This window comes from Choloepus didactylus, chromosome 3 (assembly GCF_015220235.1).
Source record: "Choloepus didactylus isolate mChoDid1 chromosome 3, mChoDid1.pri, whole genome shotgun sequence".
Classification (NCBI taxonomy): Eukaryota; Metazoa; Chordata; class Mammalia; order Pilosa; family Megalonychidae; genus Choloepus; species Choloepus didactylus.
This window is the reverse complement of record NC_051309.1, coordinates 152,522,018-152,545,264: the sequence shown is the minus strand read 5'-3', so window position 1 is coordinate 152,545,264 and position 23,247 is coordinate 152,522,018. Positions and strand designations below refer to the sequence as shown.

Below are 23,247 nucleotides of genomic sequence, written 5' to 3'. Positions count from 1 at the left end.
ACATATAAGCTTTCAGTTAATATCTGTTGAATGAATATCAGATGCAAATAAAAGCATAATTGTAATTTAGAAGTGCAAGAGATGGTACTTCTCTGAGAGTAAACAGTTTTGTGTGAAAATATGATTCTGTTCCAAAGGCTGTTCTCCTGACATTAACAGATCCTGGGGTTTGTTGGGTTGGGAGTGGTTTGGAGGAAGCCCAATAGTTTCACAGAAGATAGTGTATTCTGTAGCAGATAAGGACACTCACTGGTACTCAGTGACTGTCTGCTGGTCTGATCAGTTTTCACCTGTAATAGAGGTGGAGGACTTTCCTGGGGGGGGAGCATTCTTGCATTCCTTGTATTTCTGGTTCCATTTGATGTTCTTTCCTTTGTTTTTCCTTTGCCTCATCTTCCCCACCTACTTTAGTTCCCGTTGTGTGGTTTATTTTCCTGTGCCTTTGTAGGGGAACTTACATTTTTTTTTTCCATATAAGATAAGGAAAAATCAATAAATAGTGAGCTGAGCTTCTTGGCGCTGCCCACATTTGACATTTGCGCCGCCGGTGTGTGGAGGGATGCCTTGGGTTCCTTGCATGTCCCTAGCAGTAAAAGTGGAGTCTGAGGATAAGTGAGTTAATATCCCAAGTGTTACTTTGAGCTCTTAGCAAGCTCTAATGCTTGCTTTGTTGTTCTCTTGCAGGTTGATAGCAGGGACTGGGCCCTTAATGGGAACACTCTCTCCCTCGATGAAGAAACGGTCATTGATGTGCCTGAACCCTACAACCACGTATCCAAGTACTGTGCCTCCTTGGGACACAAGGCTAATCACTCCTTCACTCCAAACTGCATCTATGATATGTAAGTATGACAGGGCCCTGGAACTGAAGCGGGCATGTAAATGGTGTTTTTCCCGTCTCAGATAAAGGCCGGCCTTGAATTTGACGACATCAAAAAATAACCATCAGTACATTGCCATGGGCTTCATGGTTAGGCATTGAAACCCAGAATCTAAACATCCCTGATCGCTGGCCTTGACAAGCTAAGCAATGGAAAAGTGATTGGAGGAGCAAAAGTGCTATGGAAATACTATGCTTAGTGCTTGCTGTTTTATTGCTGCCTTTTGAGTCCTTCAATTTTAACATTCGGGGGGGTAGTGTTATTTGAAATAATAGAAAAACTGAAATTACACTGCACAATGAAGAAGATTAGGAAAACCTTTTATGGTGTGAAAGGATGGGGAAAAATAAAATCCTAAGCCTTGGGTATGGGGTCTCCGTATTGGAAGAGAGCTATAAAATCAAGTAGTCCCTATTATTTGGCATTAAAAAGGAATGAAGTTCTGATATGTGCTATGACATGGAAGTTTGAAAACATTATGGTAAGTGAGAAAAGCCAGTCACAATGGATCATATAGAGTGCATTTATATGAAATGTCCAGAATGGGCAAATTAGTTAGTGACAGAAAGTCAGTTAGTGGTTTCAGGTGCTTAGGGAAGGGGCAGAGGGAATGGGTGAGGATTGAGAGTAACTACTAATGGGTACAGGGTTTGTCTTTGGAGCAATGAAATGTTCTGGAATTAGATGCACAGCCTTGTGTATGTCCTAAAAACCATTGCACACTTTAAAAGGATGGATTTTAGAGTATGTGAATTATATCTCAATAAAGCTGTTATAAAAAAAATTTTTTTTTAATCAAATAATCTTACCACCTTCTCAGGATTTGAGCCTCCTCTTCCAACTGCTCATTGAATCTCTGCTTGAAAACCTCCATTATTGAAAATTTTCTATTATCTGCTAAGGCAACTGTTTGGACAAATGGAAATGGAAATTATGAAATTAGCTTTGGGGCCCTGATGATTAGAAAGTTCTTTCTACTGAGCCCAAATGATTTTCCTGTCTAGTCCTTGGTCCTAATTACTCCCTTTTTTTCCTGTGCACAACATCAGTCTCCCTTCTATGTGGAAGCCCTGCAAATATTCTTGTGGTTTTCATATGGCCCCCAAAGGCAAGCAACCCTAAATTTCTCCTCCTGTTCCTTAAAGATACAGTATTGTTGTCATTGCTCTCCTTTGCTTGGCCTGAGAATGCTGGTTTTTCCTTGGAGCCAATGAGGTGTGTGCAACCTTTTTTTTTTTTTAGTTCAGTTTTATTGAGATATATATTCACATACCATACAGTCATCCATGGTGTACAATCAACTGTTCACAGTACCGTCATATAGTTGTGCATTCATCACCCCATTTTCCTTACACCAGAAAGAATCAGAATAAGAATAAAAAATAAAAGTAAAAAAGAACACCCAAATCATCCCTCCCGTCTCACCCTATTTTTCATTTAGTTTTTGTCCCCATTTTTCTACTCATCCATACATACACTAGATAAAGGGAGTGTGATCCACAAGGTTTTCACAATCACACTGTAACCCCTTGTAATCTACGTTGTTGTACAATTGTCTTCAAGGGTCAAGGCTACTGGGTTGGCGTTTGAGAGTTTCAGGTATTTACTTCTAGCTATTCCAATATATTAAAACCTAAAAAGTATTATCTGTATAGTGCGTAAGAATGTCCACCAGAGTGACCTCTCAACTCCATTTGAAACCTCTCAGCCACTGAAACTTTATTTCATTTCATTTTGCCTGCCCCTTTTGGTCAAGAAGATGTTCTCAATCCCATGATGCCAGATCCAGATTCATCCCTGGGAGTCATATCCTGCGTTGCCAGGGAGATTTACACCCCTGGGAGTCAGGTCCCACATAGTGGGGAGGGCAGCGAGATCACCCGCCAAGGTGGCTTAGTTAGAGAAAGAGAGGGCCACATCTGAGCAATGAAGAGGCACTCAGGGGGAGAGTCTTAGGCACAATTCTAACCAGGTTTAGCCTGTCCTTTATGTGTAACCTTTTTGGCTTAGTTGTGGCATGCAGTCCCTTGGTCCTCTAGCTTGTTAGCATAAGCAAGATCAGATCAAGTGCATTTAATCTGTGGAAAAAATAGCCAGGATTTTGAATTTCCTCAAGTACCTTTTTGAATACCTGAGCTGGTTTCAAAGTTGTTCTGGCCGTGACTTGCGCTCTTGGCAACCAGTAACAAGCACTGGAGCTACAATTTCTGTTTAAAGGGCGGGTAGAAATGGCAAAGGATACGTGTCATATGAAAGGAAACTGACACTGTTACTACTGCCAAAGATTCATGGCCAGTGTAAATTAGGCCACAGCATCTTTCCAAGCTGCACATGGCTTAACAACCCTTTAAAGCAATGAGAATGAATGATAACAAATGCTATTTAGACCACTCTTTTTAAGACAAATTAGTTCTGATTTCATTGCAAGGACATGATTTTCTCACCAGAAAGAGGAGAGCCCAGAAGGCCAGAGAAGGTACCGTTTGTGCAAAATCAAGTTCCTGTGCTATGCAGGCTTCCTTTGCAAGCCCAGTGTGACCAAATCTTAGTTATTTGGAGTAATAGGAGAACTATTTGAATAATAACCAAATGTAAAATTGAGATGTCAATTCATGGCTTTCATTTGTTTCCCAGATAGTTGGTGTTTTTATGCACACTTTAATATAAACAAAACAATGCATCTATAAATGGTTTTAACTGTAGTCTGATACAAAATGCCAAAGGGACAAATAGACAAGAGTAACTTTTGGTAGACATAGATAGCATGTTGACAAGGGGCCAAACCATTTGGTGGTTCGTTTTGATGCGGACGGCTCCTGAGCACTTAGCCTATGTTGGATGCTGTGCTAAATGCTTCTCGTGTGTTATCTCATTTAGTCCTCCCAGTAACTCAGTAAGGCAACTACTATTCCATCCCCGTGCCCAGAGGAGGAACTGCAGGTCTTGCAGGCACAGTGGTCAAGTGCTCTTTATTTATCATGGTGCCTCCTGCCACCTAGAAGAGTCGGTACCTGATGTTAACTATTTAAGTCATTTATTTTCAGTCCTTTCTGTAGGTTCTGAAAACAATGATAACAGGCAAGAAAATGACAGTACATTTCCAGGCTTGGGCCTGAAAATTCATCTAGAGATTATTTTTCAGTGTACTTGAATGTTAACTTGACCTCTGTTTTAAGAGTTTCTGTTTCTTTTTTTTAATGAACTGTTTTAATTTAAAGACAAAGAGTTGTGGTTTTAAAAAGGAATTCCTGAACAGAGGGCGGGGCAAGATGGCAGACTGGTGAGCTGTATGTTTTAGTTACTCCTCCAGGAAAGTAGGTAAAAAGCCAGGAACTGCGTGGACTGGACACCACAGAGCAATCTGTCTTTGGGCATACTTCATACAACACTCATGAAAACGTGGAACTGCTGAGATCAGCGAAATCTGTAAGTTTTTGCGGCCAGGGGACCCGCGCCCCTCCCTGCCAGGCTCAGTCCCGGGGGAGGAGGGGCTGTCAGCTCCAGGAAGGAGAAGGGAGAATTGCAGTGGCTGCTCTTACCGGAAACTCATTCTACTGATTCAAACTCCAACCATAGATAGACTGAGGCCAGACACCAGAGACTCTGAGAGCAGCCAGCCCAGCAGAGAGGAGACAGGCATAGAAAAAAAACAACACGAAAAACTCCAAAATAAAAGCAGAGGATTTTTGGAGTTCTGGTGAACACAGAAAGGGGAAGGGCGGAGATCAGGCCTTGAGGCGCATATGCAAATCCCGAAGCAAGGCTGATCTCTCTGCCCTGGGCACCTTTCCTTAATGGCCCTGGTTGCTTTGTCTATTAGCATTTCAATAACCCATTAGATCTCTGAGGAGGGCCGGTTTTTTTTTTTTTTTTTTTTTTTTTTTTAAATCCTTTTTGCTTTTTCTAAAACAATTACTCTAAGAAGCTCAATACAGAAAGCTTCAAAGAATTGAAATTTGAGCACGTCAAGTCAAGAGCAGAACTAAGAGAGCTCTGAGACAAAAGGCAATAATCCAGTGGCTGAGAAAATTCACTAAACAACACAACTTCCCAAGAAAAGGGGGGTGTCCGCTCACAGCCACCATCCTGGTGGACAGGAAACACTCCTGCCCATCGCCAGCCCCATAGCCCAGAGCTGCCCCAGACAACCCAGTGTGACGGAAGTGCTTCAAATAACAGACACACACCACAAAACTGGGCGTGGACATTAGCCTTCCCTGCAACCTCAGCTGAATGTCCCAGAGCTGGGAAGGGGGAGCAGTGTGAATTAACAGAGCCCCATTCAGCCATCATTTGAGCAGACTGAGAGCCTCCCAACACAGCCCAGCAGCCCAGAACTGCCCTGGGGGGACGGCACTCACCTGTGACATAGCACAGTCATCCCTCAACAGAGGACCCGGGGTGCACAGCCTGGAAGAGGGGCCCACTTGCAAGTCTCAGGAGCCATACGCCAATACCAAAGACTTGTGGGTCAGTGGCAGAGACAAACTGTGGCAGGACTGAACTGAAGGATTAGACTATTGCAGTAGCTTTAAAACTCTAGGATCATCAGGGAGATTTGATTGTTAGGGCCACCCCCCCTCCCCGACTGCCCAGAAACACGCCCCACATACAGGGCAGGCAACACCAACTACACACGCAAGCTTGGGACACCAATTGGGCCCCACAAGACTCACTCCCCCACTCACCAAAAAGGCTAAGCAGGGGAGATCTGGCTTGTGGAGAACAGGTGGCTCGTGGACGCCACCTGCTGGTTAGTTAGAGAAAGTGTACTCCACGAAGCTGTAGATCTGATAAATTAGAGATAAGGACTTCAACTGGTCTACAAATCCTAAAAGAACCCTATCAAGGTCAGCAAATGCCACGAGGCCAAAAACAACAGAAAATTATAAAGCATATGAAAAAACCAGACGATATGGATAACCCAAGCCCAAGCACCCAAATCAAAAGACCAGAAGAGACACACCTAGAGCAGCTACTCAAAGAACTAAAGATGAACAATGAGACCCTAGTACGGGATATGAAGGAAATCAAGAAGACCCTAGAAGAGCATAAAGAAGACATTGCAAGACTAAATAAAAAAATGGATGATCTTATGGAAATTAAAGAAACTGTTGACCAAATTAAAAAGATTCTGGACACTCATAGTACAAGACTAGAGGAAGTTGAACAACGAATCAGTGACCTGGAAGATGACAGAATGGAAAATGAAAACATAAAAGAAAGAATGGGGAAAAAAATTGAAAAACTCGAAATGGACCTCAGGGATATGATAGATAATATGAAACGTCCGAATATAAGACTCATTGGTGTCCCGGAAGGGGAAGAAAAGGGTAAAGGTCTAGGAAGAGTATTCAAAGAAATTGTTGGGGAAAACTTCCCAAATCTTCTAAACAACATAAATACACAAATCATAAATGCTCAGCGAACTCCAAATAGAATAAATCCAAAAAAAACCCACTCCGAGACATATACTGATCACACTGTCAAACATAGAAGAGAAGGAGCAAGTTCTGAAAGCAGCAAGAGAAAAGCAATTCACCACATACAAAGGAAACAGCATAAGACTAAGTAGTGACTACTCAGCAGCCACCATGGAGGCGAGAAGGCAGTGGCACGATATATTTAAAATTCTGAGTGAGAGGAATTTCCAGCCAAGAATACTTTATCCAGCAAAGCTCTCCTTCAAATTTGAGGGAGAGCTTAAATTTTTCACAGACAAAGAAATGCTGAGAGAATTTGCTAACAAGAGACCTGCCCTACTGGAGATTCTAAAGGGAGCCCTACAGACAGAGAAACAAAGACAGGACAGAGAGACTTGGAGAAAGGTTCAGTACTAAAGAGATTCGGTATGGGTACAATAAAGGATATTAATAGAGAGAGGGAAAAACATGGCAAACATAATCCAAAGGATAAGATGGCCGATTCAAGAAATGCCTTCACGGTTTTAACGTTGAATGTAAATGGATTAAACTCCCCAATTAAAAGATATAGATTCGCAGAATGGATCAAAAAAAATGAACCATCAATATGTTGCATACAAGAGACTCATCTTAGACACAGGGACACAAAGAAACTGAAAGTGAAAGGATGGAAAAAAATATTTCATGCAAGCTACAGCCAAAAGAAAGCAGGTGTAGCAATATTAATCTCAGATAAAATAGACTTCAAATGCAGGGATGTTTTGAGAGACAAAGAAGGCCACTACATACTAATAAAAGGGGCAATTCAGCAAGAAGAAATAACAATCGTAAATGTCTATGCACCCAATCAAGGTGCCACAAAATACATGAGAGAAACATTGGCAAAACTAAAGGAAGCAATTGATGTTTCCACAATAATTGTGGGAGACTTCAACACATCACTCTCTCCTATAGATAGATCAACCAGACAGAAGACCAATAAGGAAATTGAAAACCTAAACAATCTGATAAATGAATTAGATTTAACAGACATCTACAGGACATTACATCCCAAATCAACAGGATACACATACTTTTCTAGTGCTCACGGAACTTTCTCCAGAATAGATCATATGCTGGGACATAAAACAAGCCTCAATAAATTTAAAAAGATTGAAATTATTCAAAGCACATTCTCTGACCACAATGGAATACAATTAGAAGTCAATAACCATCAGAGACTTAGAAAATTCACAAATACCTGGAGGTTAAACAACACACTCCTAAACAATCAGTGGGTTAAAGAAGAAATAGCAAGAGAAATTGCTAAATATATAGAGACGAATGAAAATGAGAACACAACATACCAAAACCTATGGGATGCAGCAAAAGCAGTGCTAAGAGGGAAATTTATAGCACTAAACGCATATATTAAAAAGGAAGAAAGAGCCAAAATCAAAGAACTAATGGATCAACTGAAGAAGCTAGAAAATGAACAGCAAACCAATCCTAAACCAAGTACAAGAAAAGAAATAACAAGGATTAAAGCAGAAATAAATGACATAGAGAACAAAAAAACAATAGAAAGGATAAATATCACCAAAAGTTGGTTCTTTGAGAAGATCAACAAGATTGACAAGCCCCTAGCTAGACTGACAAAATCAAAAAGAGAGAAGACCCATATAAACAAAATAATGAATGAAAAAGGTGACATAACTGCAGATCCTGAAGAAATTAAAAAAATTATAAGAGGATATTATGAACAACTGTATGGCAACAAACTGGATAATGTAGAAGAAATGGACAATTTCCTGGAAACATATGAACAACCTAGACTGACCAGAGAAGAAATAGAAGACCTCAACCAACCCATCACAAGCAAAGAGATCCAATCAGTCATCAAAAATCTTCCCACAAATAAATGCCCAGGGCCAGATGGCTTCACAGGGGAATTCTACCAAACTTTCCAGAAAGAACTGACACCAATCTTACTCAAACTCTTTCAAAACATTGAAAAAAATGGAACACTACCTAACTCATTTTATGAAGCTAACATCAATCTAATACCAAAACCAGGCAAAGATGCTACAAAAAAGGAAAACTACCGGCCAATCTCCCTAATGAATATAGATGCAAAAATCCTCAACAAAATACTTGCAAATCGAATCCAAAGACACATTAAAAAAATCATACACCATGACCAAGTGGGGTTCATTCCAGGCATGCAAGGATGGTTCAACATAAGAAAAACAATCAATGTATTACAACACATTAAAAACTCGAAAGGGAAAAATCAATTGATCATCTCAATAGATGCTGAAAAAGCATTTGACAAAATCCAACATCCCTTTTTGATAAAAACACTTCAAAAGGTAGGAATTGAAGGAAACTTCCTCAACATGATAAAGAGCATATATGAAAAACCCACAGCCAGCATAGTACTCAATGGTGAGAGACTGAAAGCCTTCCCTCTAAGATCAGGAACAAGACAAGGATGCCCGCTGTCACCACTGTTATTCAACATTGTGCTGGAAGTGCTAGCCAGGGCAATCCGGCAAGACAAAGAAATAAAAGGCATCCAAATTGGAAAAGAAGAAGTAAAACTGTCATTGTTTGCAGACGATATGATCTTATATCTAGAAAACCCTGAGAAATCAACGATACACCTACTAGAGCTAATAAACAAATTTAGCAAAGTAGCGGGATACAAGATTAATGCACATAAGTCAGTAATGTTTCTATATGCTAGAAATGAACAAACTGAAGAGACACTCAAGAAAAAGATACCATTTTCAATAGCAACTAAAAAATCAAGTACCTAGGAATAAACTTAACCAAAGATGTAAAAGACCTATACAAAGAAAACTACATAACTCTACTAAAAGAAATAGAAGGGGACCTTAAAAGATGGAAAAATATTCCATGTTCATGGATAGGAAGGCTAAATGTCATTAAGATGTCAATTCTACCCAAACTCATCTACAGATTCAATGCAATCCCAGTCAAAATTCCAACAACCTACTTTGCAGACTTGGAAAAGCTAGTTATCAAATTTATTTGGAAAGGGAAGATGCCTCGAATTGCTAAAGACACTTTAAAAAAGAAAAACGAAGTGGGAGGACTTACACTCCCTGACTTTGAAGCTTATTATAAAGCCACAGTTGCCAAAACAGCATGGTACTGGCACAAAGATAGACATATAGATCAATGGAATCGAATTGAGAATTCAGAGATAGACCCTCAGATCTATGGCCGACTGATCTTTGATAAGGCCCCCAAAGTCACCGAACTGAGCCATAATGGTCTTTTCAACAAATGGGGCTGGGAGAGTTGGATATCCATATCCAAAAGAATGAAAGAGGACCCCTACCTCACCCCCTACACAAAAATTAACTCAAAATGGACCAAAGATCTCAATATAAAAGAAAGTACCATTAAACTCCTAGAAGATAATGTAGGAAAACATCTTCAAGACCTTGTATTAGGAGGCCACTTCCTAGACTTTACACCCAAAGCACAAGCAACAAAAGAGAAAATAGATAAATGGGAACTCCTCAAGCTTAGAAGTTTCTGCACCTCAAAGGAATTTCTCAAAAAGGTAAAGAGGCAGCCAACTCAATGGGAAAAAATTTTTGGAAACCATGTATCTGACAAAAGACTGATATCTTGCATATACAAAGAAATCCTACAACTCAATGACAATAGTACAGACAGCCCAATTATAAAATGGGCAAAAGATATGAAAAGACAGTTCTCTGAAGAGGAAATACAAATGGCCAAGAAACACATGAAAAAATGTTCAGCTTCACTAGCTATTAGAGAGATGCAAATTAAGACCACAATGAGATACCATCTAACACCGGTTAGAATGGCTGCCATTAAACAAACAGGAAACTACAAATGCTGGAGGGGATGTGGAGAAATTGGAACTCTTATTCATTGTTGGTGGGACTGTATAATGGTTCAGCCACTCTGGAAGTCAGTCTGGCAGTTCCTTAGAAAACTAGAGATAGAGCTACCATTCGATCCAGCGATTGCACTTCTCGGGATATACCCGGAAGATCGGAAAGCAGTGACACGAACAGATATCTGCACGCCAATGTTCATAGCAGCATTATTCACAATTGCCAAGAGATGGAAACAACCCAAATGTCCATTAACAGATGAGTGGATAAATAAAATGTGGTATATACACACGATGGAATACTACGCGGCAGTAAGAAGGAACGATCTGGTGAAACATATGACAACATGGATGAACCTTGAAGACATAATGCTGAGCGAAATAAGCCAGGCACAAAAAGAGAAATATTATATGCTACCACTAATGTGAACTTTGAAAAATGTAAAACAAATGGTTTATAATGTAGAATGTAGGGGAACTAGCAGTAGAGAGCAATTAAGGAAGGGGGAACAATAATCCAAGAAGAACAGATAAGCTATTTAACGTTCTGGGGATGCCCAGAAATGACTATGGTCTATTAATTTCTGATGGATGTAGTAGGAACAAGTTCACTGAAATGTTGCTATAGTATGTAACTTTCTTGGGGTAAAGTAGGAACATGTTGGAAGTTAAGCAGTTATCTTAGGTTAGTTGTCTTTTTCTTACTCCCTTGCTATGGTCTCTTTGAAATGTTCTTTTATTGTATGTTTGTTTTCTTTTTAACTTTTTTTTTCATACAGTTGATTTGAAAAAAGAAGGGAAAGTTAAAAAAAAAAAAAAAAAAAAGAAAAAAAGACAAACAAGGAAAAAAAAAAAAAACAAAAAACGATGTAGTGCCCCCTTGAGGAGCCTGTGGAGAATGCAGGGGTATTCGCCTACCCCACCTCCATGGTTGCTAACATGACCACAGACATAGGGGACTGGTGGTTTGATGGGTTGAGCCCTCTACCATAAGTTTTACCCTTGGGAAGACGGTTGCTGCAAAGGAGAGGCTAGGCCTCCCTGTATTTGTGCCTAAGAGTCTCCTCCTGAATGCCTCTTTGTTGCTCAGATGTGGCCCTCTCTCTCTGGCTAAGCCAACTTGAAAGGTGAAATCACTGCCCTCCCCCCTACGTGGGATCAGACACCCAGGGAAGTGAATCTCCCTGGCAACGTGGAATATGACTCCCGGGGAGGAATGTAGACCCGGCATCGTGGGATGGAGAACATCTTCTTGACCAAAAGGGGGATGTGAAAGGAAATGAAATAAGCTTCAGTGGCAGAGAGATTCCAAAAGGAGCCGAGAGGTCACTCTGGTGGGCACTCTTATGCACACTTTAGACAACCCTTTTTAGGTTCTAAAGAATTGGGGTAGCTGGTGGTGGATACCTGAAACTATCAAACTACAACCCAGAACCCATGAATCTCGAAGACAGTTGTATAAAAATGTAGCTTATGAGGGGTGACAATGGGATTGGGAAAGCCATAAGGACCAAACACCACTTTGTCTAGTTTATGGATGGATGTGTAGAAAAGTAGGGGAAGGAAACAAACAGACAAAGGTACCCAGTGTTCTTTTTTACTTCAATTGCTCTTTTTCACTCTAATTATTATTCTTGTTATTTTTGTGTGTGTGCTAATGAAGGTGTCAGGGATTGATTTAGGTGATGAATGTACAACTATGTAATGGTACTGTAAACAATCGAAAGTACAATTTGTTTTGTATGACTGCGTGGTATGTGAATATATCTCAATAAAATGATGATTAAAAAAAAAAATGAAAAAAAAAAAAAAAAAAAAAAAAAAAGAAAAGTAGGGGAAGCAAACAAACAGACAAAGGTACCTAGTGTTCTTTTTTACTTCAATTGCTCTTTTTTCACTCTAATTATTATTCTTGTTATTTTTGTGTGTGTGCTAATGAAGGTGTCAGGGATTGATTTAGGTGATGAATGTACAACTATGTAATGGTACTGTAAACAATCGAAAGTACAATTTGTTTTGTATGACTGCGTGGTATGTGAATATATCTCAATAAAATGATGATTAAAAAAAAAAAAAAAAAAGGAATTCCTGAATCCCTGGTCTAGGGATCCTTTCTGTAATGAGCATGATCTAAGAGACTCTGTGCATGCCCACACACATAGTAACTAATATTAGTGAGTCCTCACTTTGTGTCAGGCGCTGTGCGAGGTGCTTTTTTCATATGACCCCATTTTATCATCATAACATATCCTGTGGGATATGTATTACCAGCATCATCATGATTTTACAGATGAGGAAACTGAGGCTCAGAGATGTTACGTGATATTTCCAAAGGGATGCAGCAATAGTGAGTGGAACCAAGAGCCACACCAAAGTCTTCTGACCCCAAGTTAAATGTACTTTCCACAAAACTTGATAACCAAGTAGGGTGGACATGGGGGCTCCCTTTGTGTTAGGCAGCAGAAGTCCTTTTATACTCCACATAAAAGACATCCCTAAGGCACAGTCACCCTTCCTTTCCCACCACTGATAGAGAGGACCAGCCAAGTGCTTATGATCATGCCCCCTGTGCCAGTCTAACTTAGGAACTGGAACCTTCTCCTTTCATGTCTCAACCACCCTTTGATGTGACTATAAATGATTGAGATTGATTTGACCAGATGCATCCAAAAATAAAGCTAACGTCTTTCTGGTCATGCCTTGCTTATATCCATTTTGGCAACTGTGAGGTGATCTATTATTACTTATTTACCTGCCTGCTCTCCTACAAGGAGCTTTGCACATGAACTAGGTCGGGCACCTTGGCAGGGGACTTAGTGTGTTAGCCCTTCCTCTGGTTCTGAGAGCAGTTATTGCCATGATGAGCTGCTGCTCCCTGCACAGGACACCTCACAGAGAACTACTGAAGAAGCAGGTTGGTGGAGAAGTCTAGCCTTTCCTTTTGGAAAGAAATTTTCATCTACTTTTATGCTAGAAAATAGTACTTCCTCTGTATGTATAGGTAGGAATACAGGGTTTTTCAGTTTTGAACGTCCACAGGGCTCTCTCACAAGTCCAAAAGTGCTCTGGTAAAGATATCCCCTGAGGTACAGCTGGGTAACCTGATGCCCCAGGGCTGTGGTCAGATGGGCTGAAATGCTGACGGGCCGCAGAGGATCTGATTTCTCGTTGAGGACAGATTTTTGTTGACTACGATTCCTTGGTTTATAAATCAGAGTGCAAATCACTCTCAAAAGATGGCGCCGTGCTTTTCAAATTTTAACATACGTGTGAATTACACACGCACATTCCAATTTAGCAGGTTCGGGGTGGGGCTGAGATTCTGCACTTCTGATAAGTCCCCGGGTGATGCTCCCGCTGCTAGTCTGTCACACACACTTTTTTTTAATCATAGTTTTATTGTAAAATATAACATATATACATAAAAGTGACAACTTTCCAAGTGCAATTTGACAAGTAGAGAGCAAATTTCAAAGAATATTATAAGTTACAATTCCATAGTTTCAGTTATTTCCTTATTATGAAATATAACATATATACAAAACAGTAATGTCTTTCAACGTATGATTTAACAAGTAGATATATAGGAAATTTCCAACGTTATTATGAGTTATAGTACCATAGTTTCAGTTATTTCCTTATTGTGAAATCTAACATATATACAAAAAGGTATAGCTTTCAAATTGCAATTTAACAAATAGCTATAGAACAAATTTTAAAGGATGCCATGGGTCACAGTTCCTTCTAACTATTCTAATACCCTAGCAACTAAGAAAAAAAAATTATATAAAGATTTGGTATTCATTATCCTTTGTTAAATTCCATCTTGTCTGTTGCTACCCCTTCCTCTAGTTCTATCACTTTCCTGATCTTCAGGGATATCTAGGCAGTGACCACCCTACCCTGTTCATGTTGAAAAGGGCTGTCAACATTATGAGCAAAGAGGACACATCTAGTTGATGTTCTCGAAGAGGCTGTTGCCTCTTGGGTTTGGGGACTTAGCTGGCAAAGGAGCTCTCTGAAGGATTTAAGTTTCTGATGAATAAACTTAGTGAGTGAAACTTTTTATAGAGTCTCAGATAGGGATCTGGGTATTCTGTAGGGTTCTTGGGACTACTGTTGACTTGGGCTCATCATGTTGTGGTCATCTGGCGTATCTGGGTGAAGCCTGCATAGGAGTAACCTCCCATGGCGCACACTTTCAGTACCTGCCATGGGAGTCCAGGGGAAAACAGATGAGGGTGATTCCTGCATCAGCTCCGGAGCCTCTGCTTTGCCTCCTGGTTTGGTCCGCCAGTAACTGTGTTCACTTGATGTCTAGGTTTGTCCACCCCCGTTTTGGGCCCATCAAATGCATCCGCACCCTCCGAGCCGTGGAGGCCGATGAGGAGCTCACCGTTGCCTACGGCTACGATCACAGCCCCCCAGGGAAGAGTGGGCCTGAAGCCCCCGAGTGGTACCAGGTGGAGCTGAAGGCCTTCCAGGCCACCCAGCAGAAGTGAAAGGCCTGGCTCTCGGGTCAGAGACCTGGAGTAGAAACTTGGATCTATGCACTACGTTTCTCCGACGTCGGGACAACCAGGGACTGCTCATGCTGTGACATCACATCCTCTTAGCCTGCATTAGCAACGACTTTCTTGCATACTAACTAGGTTTGACTGTATTACTCATACCAGATTTAAAATTAGCTAGCTTTGCAACAGCGTCCTACCGAGAGGTATTGTCGAGCATTTGACATAAGACAGCATGATGTTCTTTGGTGGTTCAAGACAAAATCTGTGTCACGTTCAGAGATGCCAAATGGTTTGACTGAAAAAAGGGAAACGGGATTTTTCAGTCGTTTTTAGTCAGTGGCTTTTCCATGATGTTTTCTTTCCCATGGCCAATGCAAATCATTTTATTACACTTGCATATTGTGCCATATTGAGGGTAGAGAATTACTACATTTTTATCTTCTCTAAATGTAGAATAATTTGCCTTTTAACCTTTGATCTGTATCTTGCAATAGAATGGCTTTCTTTTTTTCCTGATGAACAGAAGTCCACTTTTTGAGTCATTTCACTCCTCAGTCCTATTCCCATCTTAGATTCTTTGACATGAGAAAACCTTCCAAATGGATTTTGTGTCAGTGGCAGTGTGTAAGTTGCCCTGGCTCTTTATATATCATTGTTTCATTGTTATGTTCTAATACAAAGAACTGGCTTATAGGGCCAGGGTATTATTATTGAATTATTATTCTCGCATGAAAACAAAGATATCTTTGCTTTAAGATGTGAGAAGAAATGAATTTCTTTTGTTTGCATTAAGTTATGGAAGAGTTGTAATATATACTTTCAGAAAGAAGAGAGGGAAATGAGTACTTCTAAGCCGTAATTCTGTGGCAATATTGCAATATCTTCAATAGTGCTCGTAATTTTTTCTCCTTGGGCACACATTAAACATACATAGCATAGAGCAGTCTGGCTTGTGGCATAGTGCACTGAATTAAAAAGTCAAATAGCAAACTTGAATTCTAACACAGAATTCAATTTTTTTTTTTCAATCAGTACTATTAAGCCAGACATACTGGTCACTAGGTGGAAATCAAACCTTAAAACTGAAATTCTTCAGCATTGTAATTTCAAAGCACTTACCTGCTTCAATGCATTGTATATTAAGAGTAACTCTTGTATAATTTTAGAGCAACAATATCAATAGCATTTCAGCCATTCTGTAAGCCATGTGTAATCACAACTGCAGAAACAAGGAGAAAAAAAAAAAAGCCCCGTTTTTCAGTTTAGCTAATTAGGTCTGTAACATAACTAGGATTGCGCTAATGAATTCTGAGCTTTTTGTTTTTTATAAGTGCCCTCACCACAGGCCATAGCCATGTCTCCTTTAGATGCCTCAAGGAGGAAACTGGATGGGTCTCTAGAGTAGCATTTGCTCTGACCTGCAACTGTTGGTTGTGGCACCTGTTGCCTAAATCAGTTTTGCCTTGAAAACTGTAGCAGGCCTGCCAGACTGTAGCAGATTATGAACTCTGGTTGGTTAGAGAAGGCTTATTGGGAGTGGGAGAAGAGTACAGAGATAGGCAGAGGGATATTTGCTATTTCTTCTTATGGAGAATTTAACAAAAGTGCTTGATCCATAGCTGCTCGGAACTTTCTGCTCAGGAGGGCTTTGGGCTCCAGATTCAGCCCGCAAGACACAGACAGAAGCAGCACCCCCTCCCTTGGCAGGGACACCCTTCCCAGAGGCCCCGTCTTCTCCTCACCCCGCGCAGCTGGGTGGAAGCAGGTCCAGGGAGGTCCAGATAGATCCCTGTTTGAAGGCTGAAACTGATGGTTCCCACCTAGGAAGGAGTTGTCAGGGCTGCCGAAAGATCTGCCACAAAGGAAACTGAATAGAGGTTTTGATTAAAAAAAAAAAAAAAAAAGAAAAAAACAACGCACTAGAATAGGATCATTTCTATTCTGTAGAAAGCCACCGCTCTGTAAACCATGATAGCTGGACCGAGTTTCTGGACTTATATTCTGTTAGGTGTTTTCATTCGAATGTATTCCAGAGTAAGTGAGTGTCTTCAAGTAGAAAGATGGCTTTAATGAATCTCAGTCAGGGGTTGTGGAGCCAGTTCAGGGAGTGAAGTCAAGGAGAGGATATCACAGGTTACCCCTCCAACGCAGCTATGCTCTGAGTGAGTTCATTTCTGAGGGTGATATTTTTCTGGTAGAGGCTGCAGTGGAGTATGATTTCTGTTCTTATGGGCTGCTCTACTTATCCCATTCAAATGGAATTTTTAATAGCTTTTTTTTTATTAGAGGGACTGAAGAGCTGTAAATAATGATTAATCAGTTAATCAATTTTTCAGATGATATGCTGGATCGTTACATTAAGAGCTTCAAACACAGCCTTGTGACCTTCAGGTAAATCAGAGGGAAAAATACACCCAAGCTGAACCCCACTCCTTCTTTCTCCCTCCTCTCTCCCTATGTTCTCGTTTCCTCTGGCTCTTCTTTCTACTGCCAGAGCTCTTTCCCTTTCTCTCTTCCAAGGTGAGAATGCCTCGTGTTCGAGTGTCACACCGGCCCCAGCCCCTCTCTCCCGTTCTGCCCCCTTCTCTCTCTCCCAGTGCTGGGTCTCACTCCCTTCTTGTTACTTGTTCTGCATGTCCCCCCGTGTGTGCCTTTCGGACTCTTCTCTGTATCTTACCCTCATGTGTACCACTCTCCAGCTACTCTGGGTCTCTCTTGGGGTCTCCTGCTCCCCCCATCACCCTCTATCTCCACATCCTCCTCCCCAACACTCACACATTCCCAAATGGAAGGCTTCGTCATAGGGAGGAGGCCACGGAGGGAGCTTGAGATGCACTGAGTTCTGTCTATAGGCAAAGAAGTCAGGGGGGTTGAGATGCCATAAGAATTAACTGGTGGGGAAGTAAGCAGTGGGAGGGTTTGTTCCCTGTTGGAACCAAAGGGTGAAGGGAAGAGCCTCAGAATGTATTTGACTACTGAATCTTGAGGTCCACTATGGATGGAAATACGTCAGAAAAGCAGTGGAATCTGGTAGTTTTATAAGCAAGATAAACACAACAGAAATGTGGAGGATTATTTGTGGTGGGGAATAAAGAAATGACTTCATGCTTTCCCAAAAAGCAGCCTGAGGCTGTGAGTGTGCATGACACCCTAGTCCCAAGGAGCTTCACTCAGCCATCTCACTCGGAGCCCAACTCTTGCATGAACAATAGCTTTCCTTAGCATCTTTTCTACAATGAAATATTATCTCGTGTTAGAGTTAGGAATAGGAACTAACCTGAAGGAGTATGTCCCTCCAATGGACATTTGAAAGGACAAACAAAAACAACTGTCAGGACTGGATTTCTGACACAAAGGAATGACAGCTACAAGGCCACAGAGGAGGAAGACTTGAGTTTTGTAGTACCTATTCTTATTTTTAACCTGCTGCATCACTGGTCTACCTGAGAAACTAAGAAGAAAATTAGTTTTTCAAGACCTGGTTGAATCTCTCTGAGGCTGTAGTTAAACCTATTTGTCCTCTGGGGGAGTCTTCATACTTAAAAAACCATTTCTTTTATCACCAACAACCTGAAAAGGCCAACAGTGAAGGCCAAGTGTAACCATTTGCAACATTTAATTGTACCTATTGAAATTGCAGTAATGCAAACAGTGATATAAATGGTTGTCTTCTCAGTGAGAGAGTATGTGGCACTTTAGTAATTTTCAATTAACATATAAACTCTTAAATCACTTACTGCAAAATGCATTTTAAATCTTCCAAGAAAGTAGAGGTATAGTCTTCTGTTTTGCTTTGTTTTAAAACATTTGCCTCAAGTTTCTGTCTTAGAGTAGTGTTTAAGAATCCAGACACCTTTTAAAAGAATGCTTTTTTGGGGAAAAACAAGGAAAAACTATGTTGTAAGACTGATAGTTGTTTATTTGCCACAGATCAAAGGTTCACAAAATATATTGAATTTACATCTATTTGAGGTACCTTGATAGATTATTTTTTTCTTTGACCTTTTCCTTTAGGAATTTGGAGCCTCAATGTCAAATTTTTATTTTTAAAAATACTAATAGTTTTATTTTGCCAAATGTGTGCATACATATTCAAAGCAATGAAACTATTTCAAGCCATACAACCACAGGGGTGGGAACCCTTTTCACAAATTTTAATGTGTTTGTATGTAAATAGATGTTTGTATGAAATATTTTCATGGTAGAATGAATATATTTAAATGAAGTTGAATTATTCCAGTGCTATTTAAACAAATTACAAAACTTTTGGTGAGAATTATCTGAGTCTATTGAGATACAATGCAGATCAATTTTGATTTTTAAAATCAAAAGCCTACAGATAACTCTGACTCATGGCAACTTCCCTCACGTTGTTGCATGTGATGTGGAAAGAGCTCGTAGGCTTCGCAGTGCCTCAGCCGCTTCCTGGTGGTAAGTTAGGTGCTAAATGGAGGTGTGTTCACCTTTAGTGATCTCACTATGGGCCTTCGAGGGGCCTGAGAGTGAATCAGAGGCATTAGAGACACCGGTGCAGTTATCCGGAGCACAATTTTTTGCAGGGCAGCAGAATCCGAAGCCAGACGTGGTCGTGGGAACCTCGGAAGTGGGTTCCCTGGCTGCCGTCATCCGCCACCCTTACTGCCTAGTCACACACGTCAGGGAGGCTGCCCTCAGTGGAGTTGGGGCTCAGACCCCAGGGTGGGACTTCACGGTTTTGTCAGCAACCCCTGCCTCCTGGCCTCCGCCTCGCAGAGAGGAGGGAGAAAGGAGCAGCTGGCCAGGGGCCCATTTCTCAGCACAGTCCATTTCCTGTCTCAGCTCTGGGAGACTGTGCGTCTAAGCATCAAACTTCCAACCAGAGAGAGAGACATCTTCGGATAACAAAATCCCTTGCTTCCTTTGTCTGTGACTTTACACGCAGTTGTTAGAAGTTGTTTCAGTATCAAGACCAATCATCCCTAGGACATACCTCCCAACTCTCCAGATTCTTGTGTTATTGAAAAACTCCTTTATAATGGTATTCAACTTGAGTGGGTTTTTTTTTTTTTTTCCTTCCTGCTTTGGTAGTGGATATAATGAATTGATACTATGATAAAGTTTCACTGTGTATACTAGCAATATGTACACACATGCCAATAGATCTTAAAGTATCTATTTGGTTGCATTTTGGGTGACTATAATTATCTTGATTCGTGTATTGGCAAACTACAGGGACTAAATCATACCTACCTATAATTTAAGAAGATTATGTCCATGATCCTGAGCTCCCTGCTTCAAAAGCTTTTCCTCCTGGGTTTTCTATGTTCTATTTTTATCCTGACATGCATTTATTAGGTTGTGAGGTATGTTTTTAAGGATTGAAAGCCAGGGGTAAGCTTGCAGCATTTATTGCAACAGAAAGTTAACCCCATCACAGTTAACAAGCATCCTTGATTGGTCTTTTATGGAATTTGAACTAAATCTATGAGCCTTATTCAATATCTATGATTCTATGATTTTTTTAATTATGGGAAATTAATGAAAGATGTTTACATGAATAATGTTTGCCCTTACTGTGTTATGAATGAGTTTTTGTAGTGTGTCTGGGTGCATGTGCAAGAGAGCAGGAAAAATGTTTCTGAAACAAAACTTGACAAATATTTGTAATGAAAAGTAAATTTAAAGATTGCTATAATTGCGCTATAGAAACAATGCAAGTATTAAACAAAATATCCAATCACCTGTCATGGTCTTCCTTTTGGTCTTCAGAAAGGCATTAACGTTTTTCTTATGACATATCTACCTATATATTTAAATTACCTATGCAAACTTTATACTTTTGGTTGTTTAAAACTATTATTAACCATTTACCACTTTGAAAGCATTACGGTAAGAGCCAGGGAGGGCTGTAGAAAGGTTAGGAGCTGGCTGTGTATTTGGCATGACTCAACATACACCAGGGAAGCCTCAGTTAGTAACATCAACCAAAATGCGTCTGATTGAGTATAGAAAAACTAAGGTGTCGAACATAAACTAGATGATCAGGGAAAATATCTGAAAGATGGGTAACTTGAACTCTTGGCTTAAATCAGATATAGGAACTTTATTAGACATTGCAGTAGATTTTGGTGATCTTAAGAAGGCTTTGAGCCAAGGAACTTAGGAACTCCTTATTCTTGCCCAAATGATTAGCTGGGCCTTTGTCCTGGACCCCAGAGCAGCGGGTGCTGTTAAGCTGGGCTGAGCTACATGAAGCACAGTTAGGCCTCAGACCAAAGCAGGCCCTGAGAACTCCAGCTTCATTTTACCTCCCTCAGTTGCCCAGTCCTGGACCTTAACTACGTGGAAAGAAGGAAACAGAAGCAAGTGAGATAACTAAGTCAAAACTGGTCATAGACCGGCTTTACCACTTGGACAAAGGCACATCCATAAGGCATATCGAGTCAAACCACCATATTAGCAGTCTTCCCTCCTCGGTCCTGGGGGAGCGGGTTGTGGGATTCAAAATATGATACAAACTGGAGAAAGTCTAAGAAGCTCAAGTCTTGAAAGTGAAGGATTGGACAACTTTGGGGGGTTAGCATTGGGATGGACACAAGGTTTGTAGAATAAAGTAATGTAAAGAAGATCAAGACATAATTATTTTAGTCGCAGTAATCACATCTACTACTTACTAAATAAAATCTTTGGGTTTTAATGTTCTGGATCATTCAGCCTACCAGTTCAGTATTAGACTTGAAATTATTTCAACTGTCATGTCTAAAATTAGGTAATAGTCATTCAGAAGAATTATATGCTATAGTAGACGTTTAAAACATGTAGTTTTAACTTGGCCTCTGACCAACTTGTGGTTGGTTGATACAAAGGTTCTGTTCCAAAAGTATTTTAGAAAATAGTTGTTGCCTTTCATTTAAGGAGATAATGCTAACTACGCTGCATTGTATCCCTATGCCCAGTAAATGTGTTAAAGTTTTGTTTCTTTGTAAAAACCTAAAGCTAGAGTTTTGAATTTAGAACTTTACTTTTTATAGTATACATAGAAAAAGATTAATGGATCCATCTAGATTGCTACCCAGTTTTTACTTCTGCAGGATCAAAATGCTTTCAGCTTAAAGAAACTTATAAACTCAATTCAATATGGCTTAAGCAATAAGGAAGATTTACTGTCTCACAAAATAAGAAGTCTTCAGTGGCCCTAGAGTTGGTTAATTCAACAGCTCAGAGGCGTCTTTCTATCTTCCTGCTCTACCACCTTGTCAGATTCGTCCTCAGAGGCCAGCTCTCCTCACAGTCACAATATGGCTGCTCTAGCTCCGGACATCACAGCCAGATTTGGCAACAAACAGTGGAAGAAAAACAGAGGTCTTTTCTATGGCCTCTATCTTTGAGGAAACCTAAACCAATCACTGGTGAGGGCAATGAGGGCACCATGGTTAAATAAAGCATGTGGCTGTGTGGAGAAGGGTGGATCATCTAAACAAAGCTGGGGTTCTCCCAGCAAGGAAGAAAGGTAAAATGACAACTGGCACCACCCACTGGATCTGCCTTATCTGCATTAAGGGTTTTGTTTTCTTCAGAGAATAAGGGAGGTTCATCTCTTCAGATAAATTAAATAAATGGATTCTTGAATTCAAATCAACTTGGAGAATTAGCCAGTACAGGGAGGGGGTGTGGAAGGGTGTTCTACAAAGATACATTTATCTAGCATTTACAAGGCAGTTGTAAGTGTATTGGATTATTCATTTCATCTTCTCAACCATATGATGTAGGAGCCGGGGAAAAATTGAGGCCTATTACTTTATAGAGGAAAAATTGAGGCATATAATTTAGTTACAGTTAAATAACACAGTCATTGATCCAGGAAGTGGTACAGGCAGAATATGAAGCCCGGAGGCTGGGCTCCAACCTAGTCTCTTAACCATATCCGTGAAGCTACTCTCTACTCCCGCCCTTCACTCCTTCACATGCTCCATATAAGGCCATCTGTTAATATCTTTCGTCTTCCTTTCCCTTGAGCATTCACTTAGCCAACCAGTCAATTGCTCTCCCTGACTGTGCTCCCTCCTTAGTCCAACCCATGCAATACATGGACCTATAATGTACTCTCACCATACTCTCCTCTCATTTTACTCTCATCATTTTCTGCCCTAATCCAGAACTTGCACATCCTCTGTCTGGATTTTGGTTGTAGCCTCTCCATCCCATCTTAGTCTCCATTCCTCACCTCCAACACATGAAGCATCCACAACGATGAGGTTTATTCCTGCCTCTCTGTTGTGACACCAGGGAGTGTCCTGCCAGTGGGAGGATCCCAAGCTGTGGTCTCAACCAGCTTTGCTGCTGTCTGCATGATGTTGGGCTTTAGATTGCCATCAGATATGAGTAAGGCCTGCTGCACAGGGTTGCTTTAGGATTTAAAAGATTGGGTGTTTAACTCATGGAGGAGACACACCGTGTCCTTCCTAATGTTCTGGAGTGCCACCTTCCTGAGCACACCCAAACCCTGCCTTCTTCCAGGACGCCCTGACCAAGAGCCCCTACCTCAGGAAGCCTGGCCTCTTCCTGAC

General features: G+C 40.7%; 1 protein-coding gene across 1 annotated transcript in view; it reads left to right on the top strand.

Annotated features, from left to right (window-relative positions):
* Window positions 1-20,420, top strand: part of SETD7 (SET domain containing 7, histone lysine methyltransferase) — a 52,213-nt gene extending 31,793 nt beyond the window's left edge. The window contains exons 7-8 of the mRNA XM_037830696.1: window positions 685-842; window positions 14,509-20,420. Coding sequence (XP_037686624.1) covers window positions 685-842; window positions 14,509-14,689 — 339 coding nt within the window. The 3' untranslated portion in view covers window positions 14,690-20,420. The remainder of the gene's footprint in view (window positions 1-684; window positions 843-14,508) is intronic.
* Window positions 20,421-23,247: the final 2,827 nt, after the last annotated feature.